The 25,645-nt window shown below is 39.5% G+C and overlaps 1 protein-coding gene across 1 annotated transcript in view; it reads left to right on the top strand.

The window, feature by feature from the left end:
- Positions 1–25,645, top strand: part of LOC124711430 (histone-lysine N-methyltransferase SETD1B) — a 173,689-nt gene that overhangs the window by 126,593 nt on the left and 21,451 nt on the right. The window contains exons 11-14 of the mRNA XM_047241499.1: positions 12,645–13,384; positions 18,341–18,462; positions 18,769–18,954; positions 21,981–22,238. Of these exons, the coding sequence (XP_047097455.1) occupies positions 12,645–13,384; positions 18,341–18,462; positions 18,769–18,954; positions 21,981–22,238 (1,306 nt within the window). The remainder of the gene's footprint in view (positions 1–12,644; positions 13,385–18,340; positions 18,463–18,768; positions 18,955–21,980; positions 22,239–25,645) is intronic.

The raw sequence follows: 25,645 nt of genomic DNA, 5'->3' as shown, positions 1-25,645 counted from the left end.
CTTCATCTTCCTCCTTACCTCAACGACCTGTCACACACCTCCATTCTACAGGCTTCCCAAAATCTGCAAACCAAATAATCCTGGATGCTCCATTGTAGCTGTTTGCTGTGCTCCCACCTGAAAGAATCTCCACTCTCGTCGACCGACACTTCCAACCAGCTGCCTGTAGTGTGGCCCACTATCTAGTATTTCCCAGGGTTTGGAAATATCGTAGGTCCGGGACATACACAGAGCAGTCTCAGTTGTAGTGGGGAGATGGGTAGTTTCCACATGACCCTTGTTCATGTTTAGTGGTTTTGGTGTTTCCTCTTTGTTTATTGCTCTCACATCAAACAAAAACAAAATGAATTTCTGTGGCCAGGAGCTATGAAGTGAATTAAAATACATTCACATAATTATGGAAGGCTCAAATATGTTCTTGATTTCAGATTTTATTTTATTTCCATCTTTCTAACAGTCAAGCATTAATCACCTTGAAGAACAATGAAGTTATTTTTGTCGGTTTGCTAAAGAAATTTGGCTTTTATTAATCTTTCCCACTGAGGCAGTCAATTTATTTGAAATGAATTATTGAAGTTCACAGTATTGGCTAGTTTCAACTGTTCGTTACATTTCAAGTGCACATTTTCATCTTCTAGCACGTATGGCATTATGCCATAATAAAGAACCAAACGTAAGATAATACGGTACTGGCACTCCGAGAAAATTTACATCTGAATTTGGACATACAAATAAGCCAAATTATGGATTTTAGTATGGTTCACGAAATTTTGATGTTTTTGGAGTGAAATTTTGATGCTCTTAGAGTATACTCTGATGTCTTGTTTCTTCTAAGGCATAAAAAAGATCTTTTAATGTTTTACACATATGAACATACGGGCTTCCTGCACCATCGTAGCTGAGCGAGCGCGGTGGCACGCATTATCTGGCACTCTCTGGCAACTGATCAAACGAACCTGTTCATAACAAATCACAGGAAAATATTGCGAATCGTGGTTTGAGAAGCGTTACTTTCAGAGTAAATTTCCTTTTATGCAAGATGAACTATGTGCGAGAATGTATGATGAATTTCTTAAATCACAGAGCGTCTGACTCTCATTTAAAAATCAACTCTTTGAGGACGACCATTTAGAAGAATTTCGAGTCAAGATGATCAGCTATTTATGTCATTATTAAAACTTTTACTGGCACATTTGTGTGATGTATGTTAAAGCGTAACGTGCTCAAAAAAGATCAATATTGTATGTGAAAGCTTACCTTCTCTTGCAGCTTAGTTATCTTAGAGACCAATGTTATATGTGGAAGTTTTTCTTTTCTTGTAGCAGCACTATGTATATTAATTTAAACCATTAACTTTTCCTATTTGTGTGTTCGCTCTACTTAGCAGTGATGTTGCTGTTGGCTGACTACATCATGTATCCTATGCTCTGAATGCTCGCAATCATCGGCTGGCTAGACTAGCTTACAAAAGCGCATCGCAATATCGATTTCAATGCTTTGGAAAGTAACATGCACTATTTGGTGGAATTTGAATTTATACTTTCATAATACGAAAACATGAAGTGTACATGTTGGTGCACATTAAAAATCTTTCCAAAACATGTTTTTTTTCCGGAGTTTAGTTTTCTAAAATGCCTGGAAATTCTATGCCAGTGTATAAAACCATAACGATTCAAAGGATTGATAAGTTTTGCAGTTTTGAGGAAAAGTATACTGTCACTTAACATGGAAAAAGTGTATTTTCGTGTGGGAGAAAGTGTATTTTTAACCGGGAAAAATACAGGAATTTTTTTTCCGTGTCCATGTATACATCTTAGTTTAGCATCTCCGTAATGCTCTCTCACCAGCTAAAGGATTCCGTGATGAAATGCACCACTCTTCGTTGGGTCTTATTTATCTCCTCTATCATTACTACCTCATAGGAACCCCAGATAGATGAACAATACTCAAGAATTGGGTGAACAAGCACCTTATAAGCCACTTCTTTTGTGGATGAGTTACATTTCCTTAAGATTCTTCCGATTAGTATGAGTTTGGTGTGTGCTTTTCCCACTATCTGTTTTATGTGGTCATTCCACTTAAGGTTGCTCTATATAGTTAAAACTAGATGTTTTATGGCAGATGCTGTGTCCAGCTGTTTGTCATCAATTGTGTAGCCGTACAGTAATGGATTTCTCTTCCTATTTGTGCGCTATATGTTATGTGTACCTGACTTTCTTGCGAAAATGTACTGGATGTGTGTGTTGTGTTGTTATTTGTCTGCAGTGTTGCTGTTTGTGTAGTTATTTTGGTCTAAGAGTGAACAGACTGCCTCGCATTTGTTGACGTTTAACTTAAAACACTGCTGTTCCAACAAAGACTCAGCAGTTCTGAGTGTTGTCTGAAATCATGAATTGATGTTTGATGTTTTCCACTCCTGCACTAGGATGGCGTTTCATCCGTGTAGATGGCAACCATTTTGTTTTCTTTAGTTCAGATATCATTAATGTAGAGATTAAACAAGGCAGCTCCCAGGATGCTGCCTTGGGATACTCCAGCTCGTATATCATGTAATGTTGATTGTTTGCCCAGACTGAGGCCATCTTTTGGTTGGGTATAAATGTATGAGGTATACAAGTCCATCGAGGAAACTAATTTCGATGAGTTTTCAAATGAGGCTGTTATGCCAGAGATGATCAAAAGTCTTTTTGATGTGTAGGCATACAGCCCCCTTTGCTTTCTTGGTGTTGTAGCCATTTGTTATATGATAAGCTACGGAAAGGAGGAGTTATTGCTCTGGCCTCAGGGTGTCATTAGTGTCAGTGCCTAGTGGGTTGTTGTAGGATTACCTTTTCAACAGTCATGCTGAGTGAGTGCAGTTTTGTAGGAGGGAGTGATCTTTCCCTGGCTTCCTGAACATCAGGACTGTGACTGCTCTCCAAAAGACAAGGATGTGTTGGTGTCATGGGATGCCATTGGTGATGTGTGTTAGGTATTCTGTGGCTTTATCCTTGAACTTTGGAGGTTTCAGTTTTGAATGCCATTGGGACTAGGAGCTTTCCTAGCAATGGTGTGCTTAATAGCCCATGTGATTTTGAGTGTACCAGCACACCTAATTTCATCATGCAAGGGCGGGCTACAAGGTGTGTAACCTCCTGATCAGTTTCAGGTGTGAATACAGGGTTCGATGGAACCAGATTTGGTGTGAATGATGCTGCAAGTGTTACGGTCATAAGCTCTGCCTTCTCCTCTGTGGATTATGCAGGGCTGTTTGGCCATGTAGTGTTTCTCCTTGGTGAAGTGACAAGTAAATTTCCACATTTCTGGTTGAGTGCTGTCCAGCCCAGGGAGTTTTTGATGGCACTCGGTGACTTTAAATGTTTGTATTTTCTCCTATATAATACAGTGGAGCCTGTGAACGAGCAGTTTGTATGACGAGTGCCTGGTGCGCTGCCAGTATGCACTGCCCGTATCTCGTGAGACAGTTTCTCATTGAGATAAGGCCCAGGATTTAATGGGACAGGGCCGTTGAGTGGTGGTGTGGTGTGGTGTAAAGACTGGAATGGTGTCGATCATTGCATCCTGGACAGCAGCTATGAGTGCTTTGACATCTGCATCAGTTTGAGCTGTGCACGCAAGTTTGTGTGTCTGGAATACGACTATCAAGTGTTTCTTTGAACAGAGCCCCATTCATGTGCTTGCAGTTTTGTATCCGGCATTGTTCTATGCTGTGCAGTGTTTCTTCCATGTGCAGTATTACAGGCATGTGGTTTGAGGGTATATCATTTACTACCTCAATGTTGAGTGTAACTGCAATGCCCCTGATGAGTGCCATGTCTACCACATCTGGCCTCTGTCCACTGTGATAGGGTACGTACATTGGATCAACAGGCACTAGTGTAATGTAGTTTCAGCCTAGTGTATGTTCAAATAGTTTTTTGCCATTGGAGTTTCACCTCCAAGAATTCCAGTCAGGGTGTTTTGCATTATGATCTCCTGCAGTGATACCCATGATGCAGTGTTATATATTGTGCTGATATCCCATGTTATGATGTGGCTAGGTGGATTGTATAGCGATATCATTAGTATAGGCCTGAAGGGCATGGCCTCCAAAATTTTGAGTTCAGGGAGTTCTTTTCCTAGTGCATAATGCTTGCTGTTCTACCTCCTTCCTTGCCGTCCTGTCGGCGAGTACGATAGCTGCAGGAGCCTGATTAATGAAGTTGTTTGTGCAGTTTAAGCTTCATTTTGTTCATGAGCAATACAGATACCCTTCCTCTCTATGAATGTGACTAATTCAATAGCGTTGTTCGAATGTTGGTGATCCCATCTGCGTTCCAGAACAGGGTCTGTGTCAGTGTTAACGTTTTTTGCGTGAGGGGCTGTTATCCATGAGAGAGTGAGAGTAGTGTGCTGAAGGAGTTTGTTATGACAGCTCAGTGCTGGTCGGATGTGGCCACAATGAGCTGTGTGCTGAGTGTGATGATGAAACCAAAGACCTTCATGGACCTGAGTCAATGTGTGGTTGAGAAATAATTTCTCGATTATTCCTCCAATACCATGTTCCTGTTGGCCATTGTGTTAGTGGATGTGTTATTGGCTGCTTGTTTGTTTTGGCGTGATGTATGGGCAGGCTTCGGTGTTGGTTTTTTGGGTTCATTTTGTTGGCACCCATGTTATAGTTGTGGTGAGGGTGAGTGTAGTGTGCATTGGGGTTTGACTCTCTGAGCTGTGTGCCTGCATTTTGTTGGTGTGGTTGTTGTGGGGTAGGAATGTTCCCACATTTGATAGGATATTGTTTGACTCCTTTCTTCTGCTTCTCTGAGGTAGTGGTTGCCCATGTGTAACATGTAATATTTTTGTGTATTGTGTAGTCCGAAATTCCGGGGCAGGGCTGTGTTGTTGTGCTCTGGTTCTAGTCTCATGATTGGTGTGGTTGCAGTGGCTTGTGTTGTCTGTACAGGCTGTATGTCTGTTGCTGTATTGGCTGTGAGTCTGCAGGGCCCTGAAAGTGTTCTGCCCCTCACTTGCCACTGGTAGAGTTCTCGCAACAATACCAGTGAAAAGGAGACTCAGCTCCTCAATCATTGTGGTGTGTGTGTGTGGGGGGGGGGGGGGGGGGGGCACTTTGGAGCTGTTATGATGATTGCTTTGTTATCTTTAGTGTTTTTGCATCTCAGGCCTCTATGCAGACAATGCACCCTGCGTTACTGGCCCTGTGTGGCCCACCACAGTTGGCTCATTTGTGTTCATCTGTTTATCACTGTATGCACTTCTGGGATCTAATGGCTGCCAGTGTATTTACAGCAGCGAGGTGCCAGACCTCCGTGTGTGGCCAGATTTCCAAAATTCTGAGAGCAGTGGCATTATTGGGGGACTTGTGGTGGGTTGTGTATTTCTACAGTCATGACCATGTGAGGGAAGAGCTGTACCTTCAGCAGGTCACAGCATCTGGCCATGTCAGATAGCTCCACCTATTAGTTGAATGTGTTTCTGTGTGTTCAGAACCGTGTCATGCGGCTTGCACTTACACATTCTCAGCCAAGAGTGACAAGTTCTCCTTGTACTGTTTCATTATGAGTTCGTGAATCCATTCCCATCATTATGTACTGTTGAGTTTGTCATCAGCAGTTCTGTACATGGTTTATTCAACATTGCATTGCTCTAGAAAGCTTATTGGGTTTGTGTACCCAGCCTTGGTAGATATACGTAGCGCAGCATGATCCACTGATAGTTTTGAGTAAGATGTTGTTGGTCTGTATCTCTCCATGAATGCTTTGTTTTGAAGACTCAGGTCTCAATATTTGTGTATGATGACTGGTGCAAATCCAGTCTGTGTAGGTGTGCTCTGCATAGCTGTTGCTGTGTTGTTGTTTGGGGCTGCTGCAGGGCTGTTTCTGTTGTCCCTTGTGTTGTTGTCATTGTTGCTGCTGCTACTAATGATAGGTGTAGTAGGTGTTAGCAACAATGCCCCACCATTGCCAAAGGCGTTAGTGGCTCTCTTGTTTGTGTGTTTATTTTTGTTTGCATCTGGGACCTCCCAGCTGCAGTGATCCATCACTGTGGTACTGTTCCTTGACGTAATTCCGGCTGTGGTAACTCCGGTTCCATTACCTTCAGCTCTTGTAATTCTAGCCCCCAGAAATTCTACTGGGTCAAGATAGAACATGTCTCACATTCCCGAATGATATTTTCACTCTGCAGCGAAGTGTGCGCCAATATGAAACTTCCTGGCAGATTAAAACTGTGTGCCAGACCGAGACTCAAACTCAGGACCTTTGCCTTTTGCAGGCAAGTGAAGGCAAAGGTCCCGAGTTCGAGTCTTGGTCCGGCACACAGTTTTAATCTGCCAGGAAGTTCCACGTCTCATATTACTGGTATTGTGACTGTATGTTCTGTTGATGTTTTCGTAGTGTCACTGCCACTTGTCAGTTGATACTGATGGGATGCCTCTTGTGCTCCCTTCGTCATGCTGCAGGTTGTACGGTAAAGTTTGCGATGCTTTGGTTTACCGTCTCTCCAGTGTAAGGATTCTGTATTTAGGGAGTCATGACATGTTTGCTTTTCTTTGGAAAGGGAAAAAAAAATTGTGAACCTACAGAAGTGGGAAGTGTTAAACCTATTGATGCAAGGGAGTGCGGGAAGAAGAAAAAAGCCTACAGTGCACAGGGTGATGCGATGTGAATGTTCCCCTGACACTGAAGTCCCCGAACAAAGAATGGGTGATTCCTGCTGGAAATTTGCAACTGAAGTTGTGGGAGCTTTGAGTCAAAGACTTTTTCATCTGAACAGTGGAGAGCATCAATGGATTAATTACAAGTTCTCTCGTGACTAGTGCCTCTTCGGCCTCTTCGGTTTATTTGCAACACTTACAGCATCCTCTGGCAGCTACGCCTCAGAGCAGTGATAAACACATGTTGGCTGCTTCATACCGACTCAACTTCAATGCCTTCTACCCAATCACCTTAACCTCATCCTCCTCAACCCAACTTGCTTACTTCCTGGATGTTGACCTTCACCTCTCTGATGGATCCATCCTTACCTTCATCCATATCAAGCCTGCTAACTACCAACACTACCTGCATTTCAACAGCAGTCACCCATTCCACACCAAAAAATTGCCCCCATTTAGCCTGGTGACGCATGTATGGAGTATCTGCAGTGACTAATTCCCTTGGAAACTAGACTGAAGGTCACTAAGGCCTCCACAGGCAGGCACTACCCTTCAAACTTAGTCTGCAAACAGATTTCTTGTTCCATATCCTCACACCCCCAAGAAACAACTGCAAAGGAATGCACCCTCATTGCCTAATATCAACCCAAACTGGAACGGTTGAGTCATGTCCTTTCACAGGGATTATCTTTCAGGATGCCCAGAAATGGGGGACGTCCTACTCACAATCCTTTGCCCCACTCCTAAAGTGGCACCCTCCTGCCTACCCAACTTCCATGGTGTCCTGGTCTATTCCTATGCCACTCTCACTCCCAACCTCTTGCCATGGGGTCATATCATTGTGGAAGACCCAGGGGCAGGACCTGCCTGATTCACTCTTTCAGCACATAAATTACATTCCTATCACAGGCTTATTCTGTTTCATCAGAGGAAGGGCTATATGTGGAAGCAGTCACATCAGATACTATGTACTACTTTCTGCACAGGATTTCATGGGGGCATGATCAAGAATGGATGGCCACTGACAAAATGTGGCCAAGCACACAGTTGACCATGCACTGGCAGAACACACTGCTAAGCACAGCATGCTCAAGTTCTGTGGCCGCTTCACAAACAGTGCCACATGGATCTTTCCTCCAGCCCCATCTTTTCTTAACTATGCAAATGGGAATTATCCTTTCAAAACTCCCATAATCCTCAAGGTGTCAATCTCTGCTAACACACTGACCCATATGCTGTACCCAAAAGTCTTCCTTTCCTGTCCTGTCACCACCTCCCAATCCATGCCTTCATGTTATCATCATAGTGCACCGCATGAACTCATCTGGTATGGTACCTGTGTGTTGTGTTACTATCCCGCACACGTCAGTGCCTCCTCTCGCATTTCTACCTTACACGCTGGTTGCCTCCCCTTGAGCTGCCAGCTACCCCTCCCCAATCCCTCCTTCTGCTTCCACCTCTTTCTCCTTCTCCCCACCTCAACTAATACAATCCCTTACAAAACTCTACCTTTCAAACTGTAATCCTGGTATTGTGTGGTCAGCTGACACACTGTAACTAAAAAGGCATCTCTCTCTCTCTCTCTCTCTCTCTCTCTCTCTCTCTCTGCCTGTCTGTCTGTATGTGTGTACGCGCATGCACGCACATGTGCGCACTCGGGTATATATGCTCTACATCATTAAAGGATTCAACTGAAGGCTAGCATGTTTTCATTCTTTTTTGTGTGCCTATCGATAACTACAGAGTTGTTCTAAGTGATGGACCCATTTCCAAAAATTCACGTGTATTAAATTATTAATCCAAAATGAACAAGCTTTATGCCAATGAAAAGAGGAAGTTTCAGAGTTTTTGGTGGGCAGGCAGTGATGGTTTCAGAAGCGGCCAGTAGAGTTCACGTGTCAGTAGGCCCATCATTCCATTTCCCTGTCAGTTTTGAGTGAGATGGAGACTGTGGAGCATGTTCTTGAGTTTGCAAAAAGTGAGTCACAAATTGCAGTGCAGCAGGCATTTCATATATAATTTGGTATTCATCCACCGACTCGTAGAAGCATTAACCATTGGTTTAAGCAGTTTAAACAGACTGGGAGTGTGTGCAAAGGAAAAAGCACAGACCGACTGCATGTGTCAGAGGATGGTGTCTGGCGGATTCAAGAAAGTTTTTTGCACAATCCCAGTAAGTCTACCGATAGAGCCAGTCAAGAACTTGGAATACCCCAACCAACTGTATGGAAAGTTCTGAGACGGCGTTTGCTGCACAAACCGTACTGATTACAACTTGTGCAGGCTCTCAATCCCAATGACAAAGAGAAGCGTCTCACATTTTCTGGTAATGTGCTAGCAAAGATGGAGGTTGACGCATTTCTAAAGCATGTAATTGTTAGTGATGAAGCGAAATGTCAACACACACAATGTTCACATATAGGGTTTGGAAAATCCACATTCACCATTGCAACATGAAAGAGACTCACCGAACATCAACGTGTTCTGTGTCGTATCTTGTACAAAGGTTTAATCACCATTTTTCTTTGTGGAAAGGACTGTAACAGGATTCACGTACCTGGACATGTTGGAGTAATGGCTGTTCCCTCAAGTTAGGGGAGATTCCCAGGACTTAATTTCCCAACAGGATGGAGTTCTGTCCCATTGGCACCGTGCAGTATGAGGCTTTTTGAATGATTCAGTTTTGTTGCCATGTTACAATTTGCTTCTTTTGCCAAAATACACCAGATTTTACGCAATGTCACCTCACTAACTTGTTGTGCAGACACAGTTGTTTATTAAGTGAGGAACTGAGGACAAGTAAGGTCAGTAGCCTATGGAGAAAGCACATCTTCGGTACAAAAATAAATGTGTAATGACTTCACTTATGTTGTTCCAAAACTCACGAACTCACGGCAATTCTCATTTCAACAACTATAGATTGGCTTTAAAAATTACATGTTTCACCGAATAAGTCTTTAGTTTGTTGAACAGCATGGTTGATAATGAAGCTTTGTGTATTAACCATATGGCAAAATACTCTCCTCCTTGCATGCTGTCATTTGCCATAATCTTGTTTGAATACGTCAAACTATCTATGAGATCCAGAATGAGATCTCATTCTGGAAACATCCCCCAGGCTGTGGCTAAGCCATGTCTCCGCAATATCCTTTCTTTCAGGAGTGCTAGTTCTGCAAGTTTCGCAGAAGAGCTTCTGTAAAGTTTGGAAGGTAGGAGACGAGGTACTGGCAGAAGTAAAGCTGTGAGTACCGGGCGTGAGTCGTGCTTCGGTAGCTCAGTTGGTAGAGCACTTGCCCGCGAAAGGCAAAAGTCCCGAGTTCGAGTCTCGGTCGGGCACACAGTTTTAATCTGCCAGGAAGTTTCATATCTATGAGATGTCAGGAATGTTACAGATATTTCATTCTGGCTTTTTCACTGCCGTGTGCAATTCCAAATTAGTGCGCTATGTAAAATCAGTTCTTTTAAGATTGGTGACAGGTAGAGACCTCCATCCAAGTCTAAAGAAAAAGTCAAGATGTTAGCTAAATTTCTTATTCAGCAGCACAGGGTGTAATATGTACCAAACACAAAATCATAGCAACCCCTCCTTTTCATTGCAATCTTTTTCAAATTTCGAGCATTGTCTTATTTAAATGCAGATATCTCAATAACTGTGACTGGTAACCAAATGACAGGCACTTCATCGTGAAGCTGACATATGAAGCTACATATAAGTGATATAAAAATGAAAATTTTGTGCTGAATGTTTTCTGTAAAACCATTTGAGAAAGATTGCAGGGTGTATGCTTTGATTTTGCCAGCTCAATGCATCACCAACCAGGTGACCTCCACTACCGAACAAACAATTGAACTTGCCCAGCACTGTGGATGAAAATTCTACACTGCACATGGGCCACCATGTCCTGCACGGGCCTAACAACACATGAAGTTCATTCCTTTGTACTAGGGTAACAGCTACATCAGGAAAGTTTCAGAAGATGCTACATGCCACATTTCAGCAGAACTGTTTCCAATGACATATGTACAAGAATGATAGGACCATTGGTTCTGGGAAGGGCAAGTTTCACTTTCATGTCATCACTTGAAAATGGCTAATATATGATTGATTGGAAACTTTCTTGTCATAGTCCTCTGGCAACTTATTTGTGGTCTGGTATGTGAAATGCATGAATGGATGTTTTCCAAGAGCATCCAAGCCGGTCTTGATTATGTACTACAACATTTAGTGGCTTTGAGCTCAGCTTGATTGAAGTTCATTTTTTGTGTTTATCAAAGATCAGCTGCTTTATACAAACAGCCCTTGAAATTATTATTGATGCTATATCATTTGCTAGGGGTATGTCTGTTCAGCACACTGTTTGTTGACACATTTCTCTATCCTTGTCTCACACAACAATGTGTCAGTCACTACTATGAGGATGATGTAAGAGTGGCCATCACACAGCAGTTTTAAATTTTATTCTGGAAAATGTGTGCGTGATTTTAATGTGCATAATTCTCATATGAGTTCTGTGCAATTTCAATAACACAATTACATTTTTGTAGTGCATTGTTTGAGCAAAATGACATGTCTTCCACACCAAAGAGATGAGATGGGGATTCGTCAGTGGCTGCAGTGTGTATGAAGCATTGATACTCGCCAGCCTGAGGTGGTTGAACTCACCAACGGATTCAGAGAACTTGTTTCTTTCTCATATTCTATGTAGAATCTAGCGATCCAGTTCTGGTCATCCTAAGGAAGCTGCTAAAGATGAGACAGGCACAAACTACTCTTTCATTCTGTTAACAGTGCTCATATTGGTGCAGCACTGGGCTCTGCATTTATCTACAGGCAACAAGACCGTATTGATTAAGGGAAAGTTCAGCTTTGCAATGTTGAGGATTAAACAAGCTCACTTAGTTTGAGAAAGGTCGGATATGATAACCATTTTGGGTTGTTACAAGGTGGAGACTAATATCCATTAATTGTGAGAGGAAAGATTTAGCACTGAGCTGTTGTGTCAAATTAAAACTTGGTGACAGACAAGGATTTAAACTTATGTACTTGGCTTACAAGATTAGTGCCTTTCCAGAAGCGTCATCGAAGCCTCGCAGGCTAACTCAGAGATTCATGTTGCCACTAGATGACCTCTTATTCATGTATTCCAAACAGTACAGGTAGTCTTCTGCTCTGCAGTGTGTTTAGCGCTCCTAGGAGAGAGGATATATCATTTATGGTGTGATTGTACCACAATCTTGTAGCTAATTAAGTGCATCTGGCATTGAACTCTCATAACTAGCTAAAATGGTGTACTGTTAAGCCTCAGTTGGAGGAAGACAAGTGCAAGGGTTTGAGTCCTTGACTGGCGTGAACTTTTATCAGAAAAGTTCACTGCAGCAAATCCTAGTGAAGAAAGAGGTAACTTTGTGTATAATAGTCCAGTTGCCTTATGCGGGTTTTTATTTATTTTGGAATGATTTCATACAAATGCACAAATAACTGTTGTGTTAAGTCCAAAGCAACAGTAGATTCTTCTTTACTGAGACTTCTGCATAAATCTAGCATTTTAACAAAAGCTAAATTTTTTTTACAGGAAGCCAACCCAGTGTGTCAAACTCTGAATAAAATATTCTATGTATATCTTTCGAGCATAGTAAAATGGGGTTTGTTAGCTTAATTCATTTTGTTTCATACAAATGTATTGAATATCTTCTGGTTTAACTTTGTTACAGTTGTGTAATAAAATAGTCAATTAATTATCAGCATACATCAGTTTTGTTGAGAAATAGGTGTGTCTACATCTGTAAAAATCAGAATCTTATTGCTAATGATTCAGAAATCAATTATCAGCAAATTCTTGTATATAATTCTTTACTAACCTTTAAAATTATTTATCTGTGAAATCTTAATGTTTTCATTATGCAGCTAAAAATTTAAACCCAACTATTTTGTGATTATGTAATGTCACTTTTTCATGCATGCCAGTGTAATGAATCTTTCTTAACTTCACAGTAAAGCGAGGACACCTGAGCGCAGTGAAACTCCTATTCCCCCTGAGAGTCTCAGTGATACAGAAAGTGGATTTGGAGTTGCTGGACTTGAGGATGTGAAACCTGCACTTGAAGAAATTCCTTTGCCAGCGAGTGTTGCTGTCCCCACTTCTCTCAGTCCGTTGCACAAAATGGAAATGCACAGCACTGTTGATTCTGCTGCAGCAGAAGCACTCATGGCTCTGGCTGGTGGTGAATCCATCATCCTGAAGACTGCAACAGACACAGGTCCACCTACAGTATTGAATGGAGGTCTTCCACCTGAAGATACATTTGCAGAATTGTCATCACCTCCTGACATCACGGCTGAACACTCTTATAGCTTACCACCCAGGCGTGAACCTTCGGCCTCTCCGCTTAGTAGTGACGAAACACCGAGAGGTGCTAAGCGGCCATTGTCTCGACCTCCGCTTACTAATCATGCCACTTCAGTTGAAAATGAACTGCCTCCAGCTTCCAAAAAAGCTCGAAAATCTAAGTTTGAGGAGCTTATGAACGAGACTGCATATGTTAAACCTGTTACTAAGGCTGTTGTGTTCTCCAAGCGGGACATTATTGGAGAAATGACTGTATTGTACGAGTTTTTAACACGTGGCATTGACAAGGAAGATATACATTATTTGAAACGCAGTTATGAGGCAATGTTGGCTGATGATGCTCAGGGATACTGGCTGAATGATACTCACTGGGTTGATCATCCTGATATCCTTTCTAGACTTTACTATATTTTTATCATTTATTGCATTGTAAATATATTTTCATATTGTTGTTCTTCAGTGTCTTGTAGCATCAAGTATATATCATTCTTCTACACTGGTGTTGTTATGCTCTTGGAAGTATGTCCTATGTATGTACGTATTGGATATCAAGAAATTCTAATGCATTAACAGCCATCAACATTTTTCTTAATAACATTTTAACTATGTGGTTTTTATTTCAAAACTTATGTACAATCTCAATCTCTGTCTCTGTACTGTTGTCCTGTTAACACATAGTATAAAAGTGTCTGAAATCACTTCCTCCTCTGTAGTGAAACATGAGTATGGAACACAATTAAAAAGTGTGTGTGTGTGTGTGTGTGTGTGTGTGTGTGTGTGTGTGTGAGTGTGTGTGTGTGTGTTGGGGGGGGGGGGGGGGGCGGAAACAGGATGTTCTTCTTGTTTTTCACAAGCTTACAGAAAAATATCAGCTTTGAACTTTTCTGAGGAGTTGTGCTTGCTAAAGCTAAGAGGGTTTTGAAAACACAATGCGTAGCTGAATCAGTAGTGTTGTTGAACAGTAATTCATTACAGTCTGTGGATCGAGGGTTCAAATCTCAGTTTGGTCGTTCCTTTTTTACATTCAATTTGGCATACCCATATCTTTTAAATGTAAAATTTGTCACATATATCCTAATTAACACATACCTAATCAATACTTTTAATAAAAAATGCACATCTTCTTGTTTCTACTTATATATTGCACACAAAGTTCCAGTTTTCATAGTAAATATAAACTCTTAATTATCCATATTTTATAATAGGCTGTCTGTAAAGATAGTTCAAATAAAGAACACACAACAAATTAAATTTTTAGGACAAAAATGAAAAACCAAATACTCTTCATTTAGACTTTGTCCGTTGTTTTGTACCACAGATGTCGTCTCTTAAGAGCCACAGTAGGAAGTGTTGTGGAAACATGGACAACAACAATTTTCACAGCAAAATTTCCAAATAAGCAGCAACCAGTCGCAAAATCATGTTTTCTTTATTTACTTTTGCAAATCAATTTCAATGGATTAACAGCCATCATCAGTGCTTTCAACGAATATGTGCCCTTAGTAGTAACACTGTCTTTCGTTGAAAACACCAATGATGACTATTAATCAGTTGAAATCGATTTGCAAAAGTAAATAAAGAAAACACGATTTTGCGACTGGTCGGTGCTTATTTGGTAATTTTATGGTTTACGGTCGCTGCACAACTTGGGAACCACATGGAGCCCACCATTCAGAATTTTCACAGCACCATACAAATGCTGCCTTTTTACAGTTGCCTCTGTACCACTGCAATATGAACCCAACAGAATTGAGCCATGTTACAGGATTTAAGCTGCCAGACATACTGGACCAAATTCCCAAAGCTTCGACACGTGTCGCTGTCAAACGCCGACAAGATGCAGAATGGCACATCATAAGAAAGTAGGAGAAAATGTGGCAGTTGGATGGCTTTGTGGATTCTGTTGTTGATTGACTCGTCATTGATGTAGCACATGAAATTTCCAGTAGTGAAATGTATTTCATGGATTCAGACAGGGAATGGATCATGAGATTACCAGAGGACTGATTGTAAATAATACCTTCAGTGGAGTCAATATTTAACTATACGATGAATTCCCTTTTGCATCACTCATATCTTGTGTAGAGAAATTACCCTTTGTTTAAGTGAAGAATTTTCCTCAATCTTATTTTTAATTACAATACTATGTTAGCTAAGAGCAACAGCATGTTATGTTATCCATCTGGTGCTCTAGGAAGCGGCTGGTAATGCCGGAGTTTTACCGAATATTATTTCATTCTCTTTAAGAATTAAATGACATTTGAAGCTATATTGTTTCTCTGCTCATCTATTTTTGTGCTATAGCTGCAACTGCGCACATCACTGCACATCAGTTGGACCACTGGGCTAGCCAGTGCTGTCTAAGTTAAAAAGTGCCAGTAAAGCTATAGCCCATCTGCCAATGTGCATTACACTCACAGCATAAAACATATCCTTGTTGTAGTTTTTCAGAGTTAAAGAAGAAAGGAATAATCCCAGTGCCAAAAAATGCAGGTACTGATAGGGGTGAATATTACAGAACCATCAACTTGGTAAATCAATGTTGCAGAATATTACAGAACCATCAACTTGGTAAATCAATGTTGCAAAGTGCTGGCACAAGTAATTAACAGAAGAATGGATGGAAAGACTGGTAGAAGCCAACCATGGGTTATGGAGAAATTTTGGAACAGATAAGGCAGTACTGACCTAATGCCTTATCTTAGAAGATAGACTGAAGAAACACAAGCCTAACCCAAGTTCGCGGTATTTGTAGATGTAGGAAAAACTTGTGAAAATGTTCACTGGAGTACACTCAGAAAAAGCTTGTGAAAATGTTCACTGGATTATACTCTTTGTATTCTGAAGATATCAGGGATACAATACAAAGAGTGAAAGGTTATATGCAATTTGACCAAAGATCTGACTGCTGAAGTAAGACTTCGATAATGCATATGAAACAGAAGCAGTAGTTAAGGAGGAAGTGAAACAGGATTGTTTATGTTGTGCAATCTGTGCATGAATCTAGCAGTGAAGGAAACCAAGGAAAAATTTGGAACAGAAATTAAAGCTCAGGGGAGAAGAAATATAAACTTTGAGGATAGCTGATGACATTGTAATTCTGTCAGTGACTGAAAAAGATTTTAAAGAGCAGTTGATGGATTACATAGTGTCTTACAGACAGGTTATAAGATCTACATCAGCTGAAGAAAAACAAGGACAATGGGATACTGTTGAAATGAACCAGGTGGCAGCCAGGGAATTAGATTAGGAAATGATACACTGGAAGTAGTGAAGAGCTTTGCTGTTTGTGCAGTGGAATATGTGAAGATTGCAAAAGTAGAGAGGCTATAAAATGCGTACTGGCAATGACAAGAAAATCATAGTTCAGACAAGAAGAGAGTAGAAGGTTTTAAAATATGGTAGATCTGATAACTAATGAGTAGGTACTGAATGGAATTGGGGGAGTAAAGAAATTTCTAACATAAATTGACTTAAGAGGTGTCGATTGATAAGACCCATACTGTGGCATCGGCATCAAGGAATTGTTGTTTAATAATGTTGTGTGTGTTTTTAGGGGAGCAGGAGGGTTAAAACAGTAGAGTAAGACAGACTTCATGAAATATATGGGTTCTATTGGTTTTAGGCTGCAGTAGTTATGGAGAAAAGCAGCAGACTAGCATGATGAGCAGTGGCATATCTGTCTTTGGAATAAAAACATCTCTTACCTTCAGAAAACACCCATTAACAGTAATTGGTAGCTTATAGTGGCTCTTTTTCTTTTTCCTCCTGAGGTGTTTACAGTCTAATCTCATTTCTGGATTAATTGTTAATTGTGGCTGCAGGTTCAATACCTTTCAATATGAGAGAGGGAAAGATTGTAGGGGGTAATCCGAGGATGATGAAAGTAATGGTCTTCTTCCACAATGCTGTCATCAGTGCAATTAAAGCCTGTCTCTAGTTGGCACAAACTGTATTTATGAGCTATGTTCTGAAAATTCTCAGTAATATTAAAGCATCTCTTCAATTAAAATATGATCAGATTCTTCAGCAAAAATCATTCTTGAAATGGCATCAAAATATTTCACAGCCCTCTTCCAGCTTATAAGCAGGCAAAAATATATGAGAAATCTGCTGCAAATTATTCTAAGATATGTTCAGGTACTCTGGAATGCAACCACTAACTTGTGATCAGTAGGTACATTTATTAATTTCAGTTTAGTTGTGATAAACTTAACAATATTAGATTCAACAAGATAAACCTTTCGATAATAATAAAAATCATAGAATTTCAGTTTTTTAAACAATTCTCAGAACATCCTGGGACGGTGATTAAATAACTTTTAATGCACCTAGGTATGTTTAGTAATAATGTGTTTAATAATGTATTGAAATGCATTACCATTCAGAATGTGAAAATTTTTGGTTTGGATGTTAATGTTGTTTTTGCCACTGAATGTGGTATATTGGGCTGTCACAAGACTGTCATATGTGTGTTTGAAAGTTCTGGTGGAATGTAAATAATGTAAGAGTAAAGGTAAAAACTCACTGAGTAGTAGAGGCATTGCGCCATCGAAAGATGGAGTAGATATTAAGATAGAGAGATAAAACAGTTGAGCCTTTCAGTGACATAATGCTTCTAATATTCTGTTACTTGTAGCCTTAAATCCTAAATTATTTGTATGGATATGTGTCATTGTCGGTTATATGTCATGCTACTTTCTACAAAAAAATTATTTAATTGTTGTTTTTCTGTCTTACATTGAGACCATTCTTCTCTGGTGAGGGTATGCATGCTTGTTGTTTTATTAGGGTCTTCAGTACCCTCTGCCACCAACTGTCAGGTGGCTTGTGGAGGATAGATGTAGATTTAGAATACCAGTAGCAAAATTGTTTACTTATTTTACAAATGGAAGCTTCTTATGTCATAAGGTTGGAATCTGTCAAATCATATTTTTCCTTTTAGAATACAGGAGTAATATTATATGACATTTTTGGCCTTTCGACATTGCTAATTGATGCTAGTGCAAATGTGCATGCACGTTTGTTTACCTGCTGCCTTTTATAACTTTGTATTAGCATTAGTTCAGCCTATATTTTCTAGTTGTTAGTAGGTAATAAATTCCAGTTGCTGCTAATTTATTTGAAAAATGTATAGTGAGCATTCCTTCTGTCAGTTGGTAAAATAGATTCCTATAATCTTATGAAACCTATGTATAATTTTTTTACCATATGTTGTTGATTGATCATAAAGTCTGTAGTGTGATAACAGTACCATCTAAATCTTTACTTAGTTACTAAAATGATTATCATGACTGTCTTGGGTTACATTATCGGGCATATTTCCTTAACTCATTCTCACTTACTGACTTGTCGTCTGCACCAAGAAAGAAAAAGCGTGATGAAGGCCGTGTTCACAAAACAGGATGTGCAAGAACAGAAGGATATTATAAGATTGACGTGAAAGAGAAGTTGAAGCACAAGGTATACTAAATCTTTCTGATTGTGCATCATCTGCCTTGAAGCCTTTATTTACAGGAAGGAACAATTGCAAACATCCATCTCTCTCTCTCTCTCTCTCTCTCTCTCTCTCTCTCTCTCTCTCTCTCTCTCGTGTGTGTGTGTGTGTGTGTGTGTGTGTGTGTGTGTGTGTGTGTGTGAGAGAGAGAGAGAGAGAGAGAGAGAGAGAGAACAAAGGAAAATTTCCAGAAAAAAGAGTAGAATATCTTGTTTTCATAACTGTTTAATTTATTTTCAAGCTCAATAATAGTTTTCTGTTTTTATTTCCAGCATCATTATGGTCAGGTCATACAACAAGCAAGTGAGGAAACAGGTGGTCTGTCTACAGAAATTATAAAATCTGTATCGGGCAAGATGCAGACACTATCACGAGAAGCTCGTAGTAATCAGAGAAGGCTGCTAACAGCGTTTGGCATTGATACTGATAGTGATCTTCTTAAATTCAATCAGTTGAAGGTAAATCATAAAATCCATTCTTTCTTTTATGGTACTGAAAGTTTATATTTGTAGTCATATTACTGACGTCTGTCCTTTCTACAGTAAGACCTTTATAATTAGGCATGCTTGGGAAGCTGTCATTGCTGGATTGTAAAAATTATTTTTTTGAAACATTGTCAAAAATGGGATGTAAACAAAACATTTAGTTTCTGTGCGTTAAAACAAGTAAATATTATTTATTCAACGCAATAGGAGAGATTAAAGTATAAAAATATTACAAGTGTGTGTTTCTTTTCTGAAAAAAAAGAAAGAAAGAAAAAAAACAACAAAATTGAGCTAATAATAGAAAACTATACTGCTCTATTAGATCAGTTTAAGATTCAAGGTCTTAGAAAAGTTCAGTCATTTACAAATTAAAGTAAATGCCTTTGATTTGAAAAGATCAAGAACAAGATAACTAATAAAAGTTGTTATCAAGACTTTGGTGCAGTTTTATTGGAATCACTGTCTTTAGGAATAGGACAGATATCGACTGTTGTTGGGGTGTGGAATATGTTAGACTAGTATTTACCACTGAAGATTTATGTGAAATTGTCTTTTAAGCCCTGTGGAACATAGCATTTCTACAAACTGACTGAGCTCTTTTTTACAAAAATATTTTGTATAATGTGCAAATTCACAACTTCAGAAGTGTCATACTCTCGGCAAATTTCCCTAAAACTGTTAAGGCTTCTGAAACTTCAACCCAAGAGATGTGAGTTCTAGAAGTTTCTTCTTCATTACCTTCAGTTTCTGATACCTCCTTTGACGACTGTACTGCCAGCTGTACTGAGAAAAAACATACAGAAAATTTCTAATGCATGCTGGACTATAGGATCTGCCAGATTATCGAGTGTTGATTTATGACAGTCTTGCTGTATATTGCGTTCCTGGAACAGTCACAAACTTAAGGGATATGAAAAATTTTCATTACAGTGCAAACATACAAGTTTTTTGACAGCACAGATTGGTGAACCGCTAGATGGAAGTGTGGTGGAGGCAAAAATTACCACTCATTAATTGTTTTGTTATCGCTGCCTTTGAAATCCATTGTAACCATTACAACATAATCTCATTAATTGTTTTTGAAGCTCTAATGCTTCTATAAATAACTAGTAAAGTTATTTTATTTTATTTTAAAGAAATGCTCTTGTGTGTTGTTATGGTTGGATATGGGACATGTCATGACTGCAATTTTTATGAATATTATAATTCTCTCTAACAAGAAATAGAGTAGTTACATCTGTAGAATGAAATAAGTCAGTTAAAAATACATGATACTTAAGAAAACATTTAACTTGATTATTTTAGATTCACAATAAGTGAAATAATTGTTCCATCTGTAGAATGAAGTAAATCAGCTATAAACTTCCAGTATGTGATAAGATGTTTAGACTGGCATTCATAAGTTATTCTGCTGTGTAGAAACAGTTCTTCTGAAGTAATGTTTTAACTTTTGTGCTGAATCCTTCTCTATTTGACTTCAAGCTATTGGGTAGCATGTTGTGTAGAACTCCCATTTGCCTTACAGTGCTTTGAAATGACAGATCTGATGATGGTGTTTCTATTTTATGTAAAATATGTAAATTTTTGTGAACAAAACACTCTGTTTTGTGAATGTAAATACAAGGCAAGACAAGAAACTCAGCTCCAGAAGTAGAAGTTGCTCATTATCTTAACTATTCTCTTAACGCAGTAAATGTATTTGTGTAAGATGTCACAAATTTGGAATTCAGTATATGAATACTGAGTGTACAAGTGCAAAGCATGCTCATTTAAGTGTTTCAGTGTCTTGGACTTCACTCAAAACATTAAACGGTTAACACAAACTTCTCAGTCTATTTAATAACTTTTCTATGTGTGTCCCACTGTAGAGTCTGATCCGTCCACACTTTGATGATTTCAGTTGTAATATCTTGATTCATGGCACATTTTCAGATTTGATATCTGTCCTTGATGAAACCACACGTGATAAGCAAAAAATCAACAAAGTTTTGTCTTTGCTGAGTAACTGTGTGTGACAAATTTACCAACTTGGAATTTAGTTGAGCCTAAACAGAAAAGCAAAAAAACTGCACCCATTCCCCAATAACTATTACTACTAAAAGTATTGTATTGTAAATGCTGCAAAACATTTGTTTTCATATGGTAAAACTAAAAATTAAGACACAATGGAGCTGATGTGGTCAGGAAGAACAACTTTTTCGAATAGTGCTATTTTTCAGGCACAGTTTTCTGTCCAAGTTTCTTCTTGCATATTTTGCAGTTAACAGTCCCTCCTCGCTCCTTGAATTCCATGTCATCATTTCCTTGAGCCATTAAAATGTATTTTGACAAGCATTGATGGAAAGGTTTTAAACAGTAAATTCCTGTAATACATGCAGAAATTTAGAGAGAGATTTTTCTATGGAAAGGACAGAGTACAATTTGTGTATGAGAATAGATCATTACTTATCAAATAAAAAGGGCAGTATCTGTGGACAGGCTTGTAGAAAGGATGACAAATTAGCTACTGGATTAAGTATTACGTAAGTGTGTGTGCACCACACACACACAGATACAAATTGTTTTTCGACCATTGAAAATTGGTTGAGAACATATAAACAAATTTTATTATTTATTTTGCATAATATGCACAGCCCATGTAATTAACTCAATTGGATGTAAATTAACAGTTTAGAAAAATAAGTCATTACATTCAACTCTATAAAGTTAATTAGATTTACTTTCATAGCAGTGAAAGCTTTGTCATATGCAGCTAACAGTAATGTTCTACAGTTATGTTAAATTACATTTCAAGGCTATATGAGATACAGGCAGCAACTTTTCGTATTGTCATTTGTACCGGCATATGTGAATGTGATTCAATTTGCCCTTATTTCTTTAATTTACATATTTCTTTTTCATTATCATTGTCTTTCATTTGTGTGTGCTTCATAGCCCATGCTCTAAAATAAGCTCCATTGAAGATTCATATGAGAAACCATTACTTTTTCTGTTTACAGTTCCGAAAGAAGCAGCTAAAATTTGCAAAGTCAGCTATACATGATTGGGGTCTGTTTGCCATGGAGCCAATTGCTGCTGATGAAATGGTTATTGAATATGTGGGACAGATGGTGCGACCTCTTGTAGCTGATCTTCGAGAGCGCCATTATGAAGCAACAGGGATTGGTAGTTCCTACCTCTTTAGGATAGACGTTGATACCATAATAGACGCTACAAAATGTGGAAATTTGGCAAGATTCATCAACCATAGCTGCAATGTAAGTGCACTGTACTACATAGCACTCATTACATTTACCACTGATACTGGCATCATCTGCCACATTATGATGTGTAGTTCATGTTTTGATAGTATATTACTAAGTTTATGCATTAAAACACAAGAATTTCTCCTAGGATGAGTATAAACCATTCATAAATATAACAGGATTGTTCTGTTTCATGGAATTTAGGAACGAGAGAGAATGAAACAAACAAACAGTGAAAGAAGGTGCTGAATCTTGGATCTAGCATAATATTGAGACCTCCCAAACCCATTAACTATGCCATACAGAGAACACAGAATTGACTGTGTCTTCATTTGAGTTGCATGTCTTTATTAATTGGAATTGTCGCTACATATAGTTGTGATCAGTCACTTATGAAATATTACTTTATTTTCATTAATATTATGAAAAGGGTAGATTAATGAAAATTACCAGTTTTTGAAAATAGAATGTAATCAGATAGATAAAAAAATATACTTATGTGGCAAAGGCTGGAGGACACACATATAAAGATATTTAAATCTGCAAGCTTTTGGCACCAATGGCTTCTTCTCCTGGCAGAAGGGTTGAAAGGGAAAGTATAGGGTGAAGGAAAAGGGCTGATGAGGTTTAGGAAGTGGGGAGAGTTTGGAAAAGTCACCCAGAACCCCAGGTCAAGGGAGACTTACCAGAGCATGTTCTGCAACAGGATAAGGCATTGCCAGGGCCATATCCATTAATCCTAAATGGTAACTTGGTGGTAGTCATGCCCCTGTAAAAGGCCAAACAGTGTTTATATAACAACTGGTATATGACTTGTCATTTCCCTTTGATAGTGTATGTGTTGCCAGTTACGAAGCTGGTACAGATGGTGGTAGGAGGGTGCATAGGGCAAGTCTTACAATGGGGACGGTCACAGGGTAGGAGCTATAGGGTAGGGAAATGGGTGCAGAAGAAGCACAGGGTCTAAGAAGGATTCTGTGGAGATAAGAAGGGGGCAATGAAAAGCTATTCTAGGGGTGGAGGCCAAAATGTCAGATGGAAGAACCCCATCTCAGGACATCATTTTAGGAAGTCACAGCCTGATCAAAGTAGCTGATCAATACATTCAAGACAAGTATAATACTGAGTGACAAGTTGTTTGTGGAGGGATCAGTGGTACCAAAATTGGATATGATGGCCTGAGAAATATGCTTCTGACCTAGGCTGGTTGGCGCAATTGTGCCCAGTGAAGGCTGATGTGAGAATGGTGGTGTACAGCTGTAAAGAGTCTGCAACTAAATAAATATCTGCCTTGGATGCCAGGGCTTATGAGAGAGAGTGTTTGACATGGGAAGGATTGTAACTGTCAGACTGTAAGAACTGTTTGTTGTTAGGTTTAATGTGGACATATGGTAAAGCAGATGTTGACAGGTGTGAAAATTACTGATCTATCAGTTTAGTAAGTCACGGCTGCAAAATACTGACACGAATTCTTTACAGATGAATGGAAAAACAGGTAGAAGCTGACCTAGGGGAAGATCAGTTTGGATTCCGTAGAAAATAGGAACACGTGAAGCAATACTGACCCTACAACTTAGCTTAGAAGATAGATTAAGAAAAGGCAAACCCAGGTTTCTAGCATTTGTAGACTTAGAGCAAGCTTTTGACAATGTTGACTGGAATACTCTCTTTCAAATTCTGAAGGTGGCAAGGATAAAATACAGGGAGCCAAAGGCTATTTACAATTTGTACAAAAATCAGATGGCAGTTATAAGAGTCGAGGGGTATGAAAGGGAAGCAGTGGTTGAGAAGGAAATGAGATAGGGTTGTAGCCTATCCCCGATTTATTTAATCTATACACTGAGCAACCAGTAAAGGAAACAAAAGAAGAATGTGGAGTAGGAATTAAAATCCATGGAGAAGAAATAAAACCTTCGAGGTTTGCCGATGACATTGTAAAGGACCTGAAAGAGCAGTTGAACGGAATGTACAGTGTCTTGAAAGGAGGCTATAATATGAATATCAAACAAAAGCAAAACGAGGATAATGGAATGTAGTCCCTAACTAAATCAGGTGACGCTGAGGAATTAGATTAGGAAATGAGACACTTAAAATAGTAGATGAGCTTTGCTATTTGGTGAGCAAAATAACTGATCAGAATGAGATTTTCACTCTGCAGCGGAGTGTGCGCTAATATGAAACTTCCTGGCAGATTAAAACTGTGTGCCAGACCGAGACTTGAACTCGGGACCTTTGCCTTTTGCGGGCAAGTGCTCTACCAACTGAGCTACCCAAGCACGACTCACGCCCCGTCCTCACAGCTGGCAGAAGTAAAGCTGTGAGGACAGGGCGTGAGTCGTGCTTGGGTAGCTCAGTTGGTAGAGCACTTGCCCATGAAAGGCAAAGGTCCAGAGTTCGAGTCTCGGTCCGGCACAGTTTTAATCTGCCAGGAAGTTTCAAAATAACTGATGATGGTCAAAGTAGGGAGGATATAAAATGTAGACTGGTAATGGCAAGAAAAGCATTTCTGAAGAAGTGAAATTTGTTAACATCGAGCGTAGATTTAAGTGTCTGGAAGTCTTTTCTCAAAGTATTTGTATGAAGTGTAGCCATGTACGGATGTGAAACATGGACGATAAATAGTTTGGACAAGAAGAGAATAGAAGCTCTCGAAATGTGGTGCCACAGAAGAATGCTGAAGATTAGATGTGTAGATCACATAAGTAATGAGGAGGTACTGAATATAATTGGGGAGGAGAGGAATTTGTGGTAAAACTTGACTAGAAGAGGGTATCAGTTGGTAGGACATGTTCTGAGGCATCAAGGGATCACCACCTTAGTACTGGAGGGCAACGTGGAGGGTAAAAATTGTAGAGGGAGACCAAGAGATGAATACACTAAGCAGATTCAGAAGGATGTAGGGTGCAGTAGTTGCTTGGAAATGAAGAAGCTTGCACAGGGTAGAGTAGCATGGAGAGCTGCATCAAACCAGTCTCTGGACTGAAGACCACAACAACAAAAATGGCAAAGGTTGTCATCAGTGTATCTAAACCAAACTAGGGACTGAAAGCATACGGACCCCAGGTAAAGCCCCTCCAAGCAGCCCATGAAAAAGTTGGCATACAAAGGAACCATCCTGGTTCCTGTGGCCCTGATATGTTTGTTTGTCTGTCACTCAAAGTTAAAGTAGTTGTTGGTAAGTATAAAGTTGATTAAAGTGAGCAGTAAGGATGCCGTAGATTTGGAATCTGATGGGTGCTGACTGAGGAAATGTTCATCAGCAGACTTGATATTGTACAAGGGGCTTGTTGGTACAGAGGGAGATGGTTATCAGTGGTGACAAGCAAGGTGCATGATGGGAGATTTCAGGCAATCTAGGTAATGGTTGGTGTCCTTAATATAAGTGGGAAGTGTTTGTGCTATAGTTTTTGCAAGTGTCA

Source organism: Schistocerca piceifrons, chromosome 8 (genome assembly GCF_021461385.2).
Source record: "Schistocerca piceifrons isolate TAMUIC-IGC-003096 chromosome 8, iqSchPice1.1, whole genome shotgun sequence".
Lineage (NCBI taxonomy): Eukaryota > Metazoa > Arthropoda > Insecta > Orthoptera > Acrididae > Schistocerca > Schistocerca piceifrons.
The sequence above is the reverse complement of the archived record's forward strand: the minus strand, read 5'-3'. Positions and strand labels throughout refer to the sequence as shown.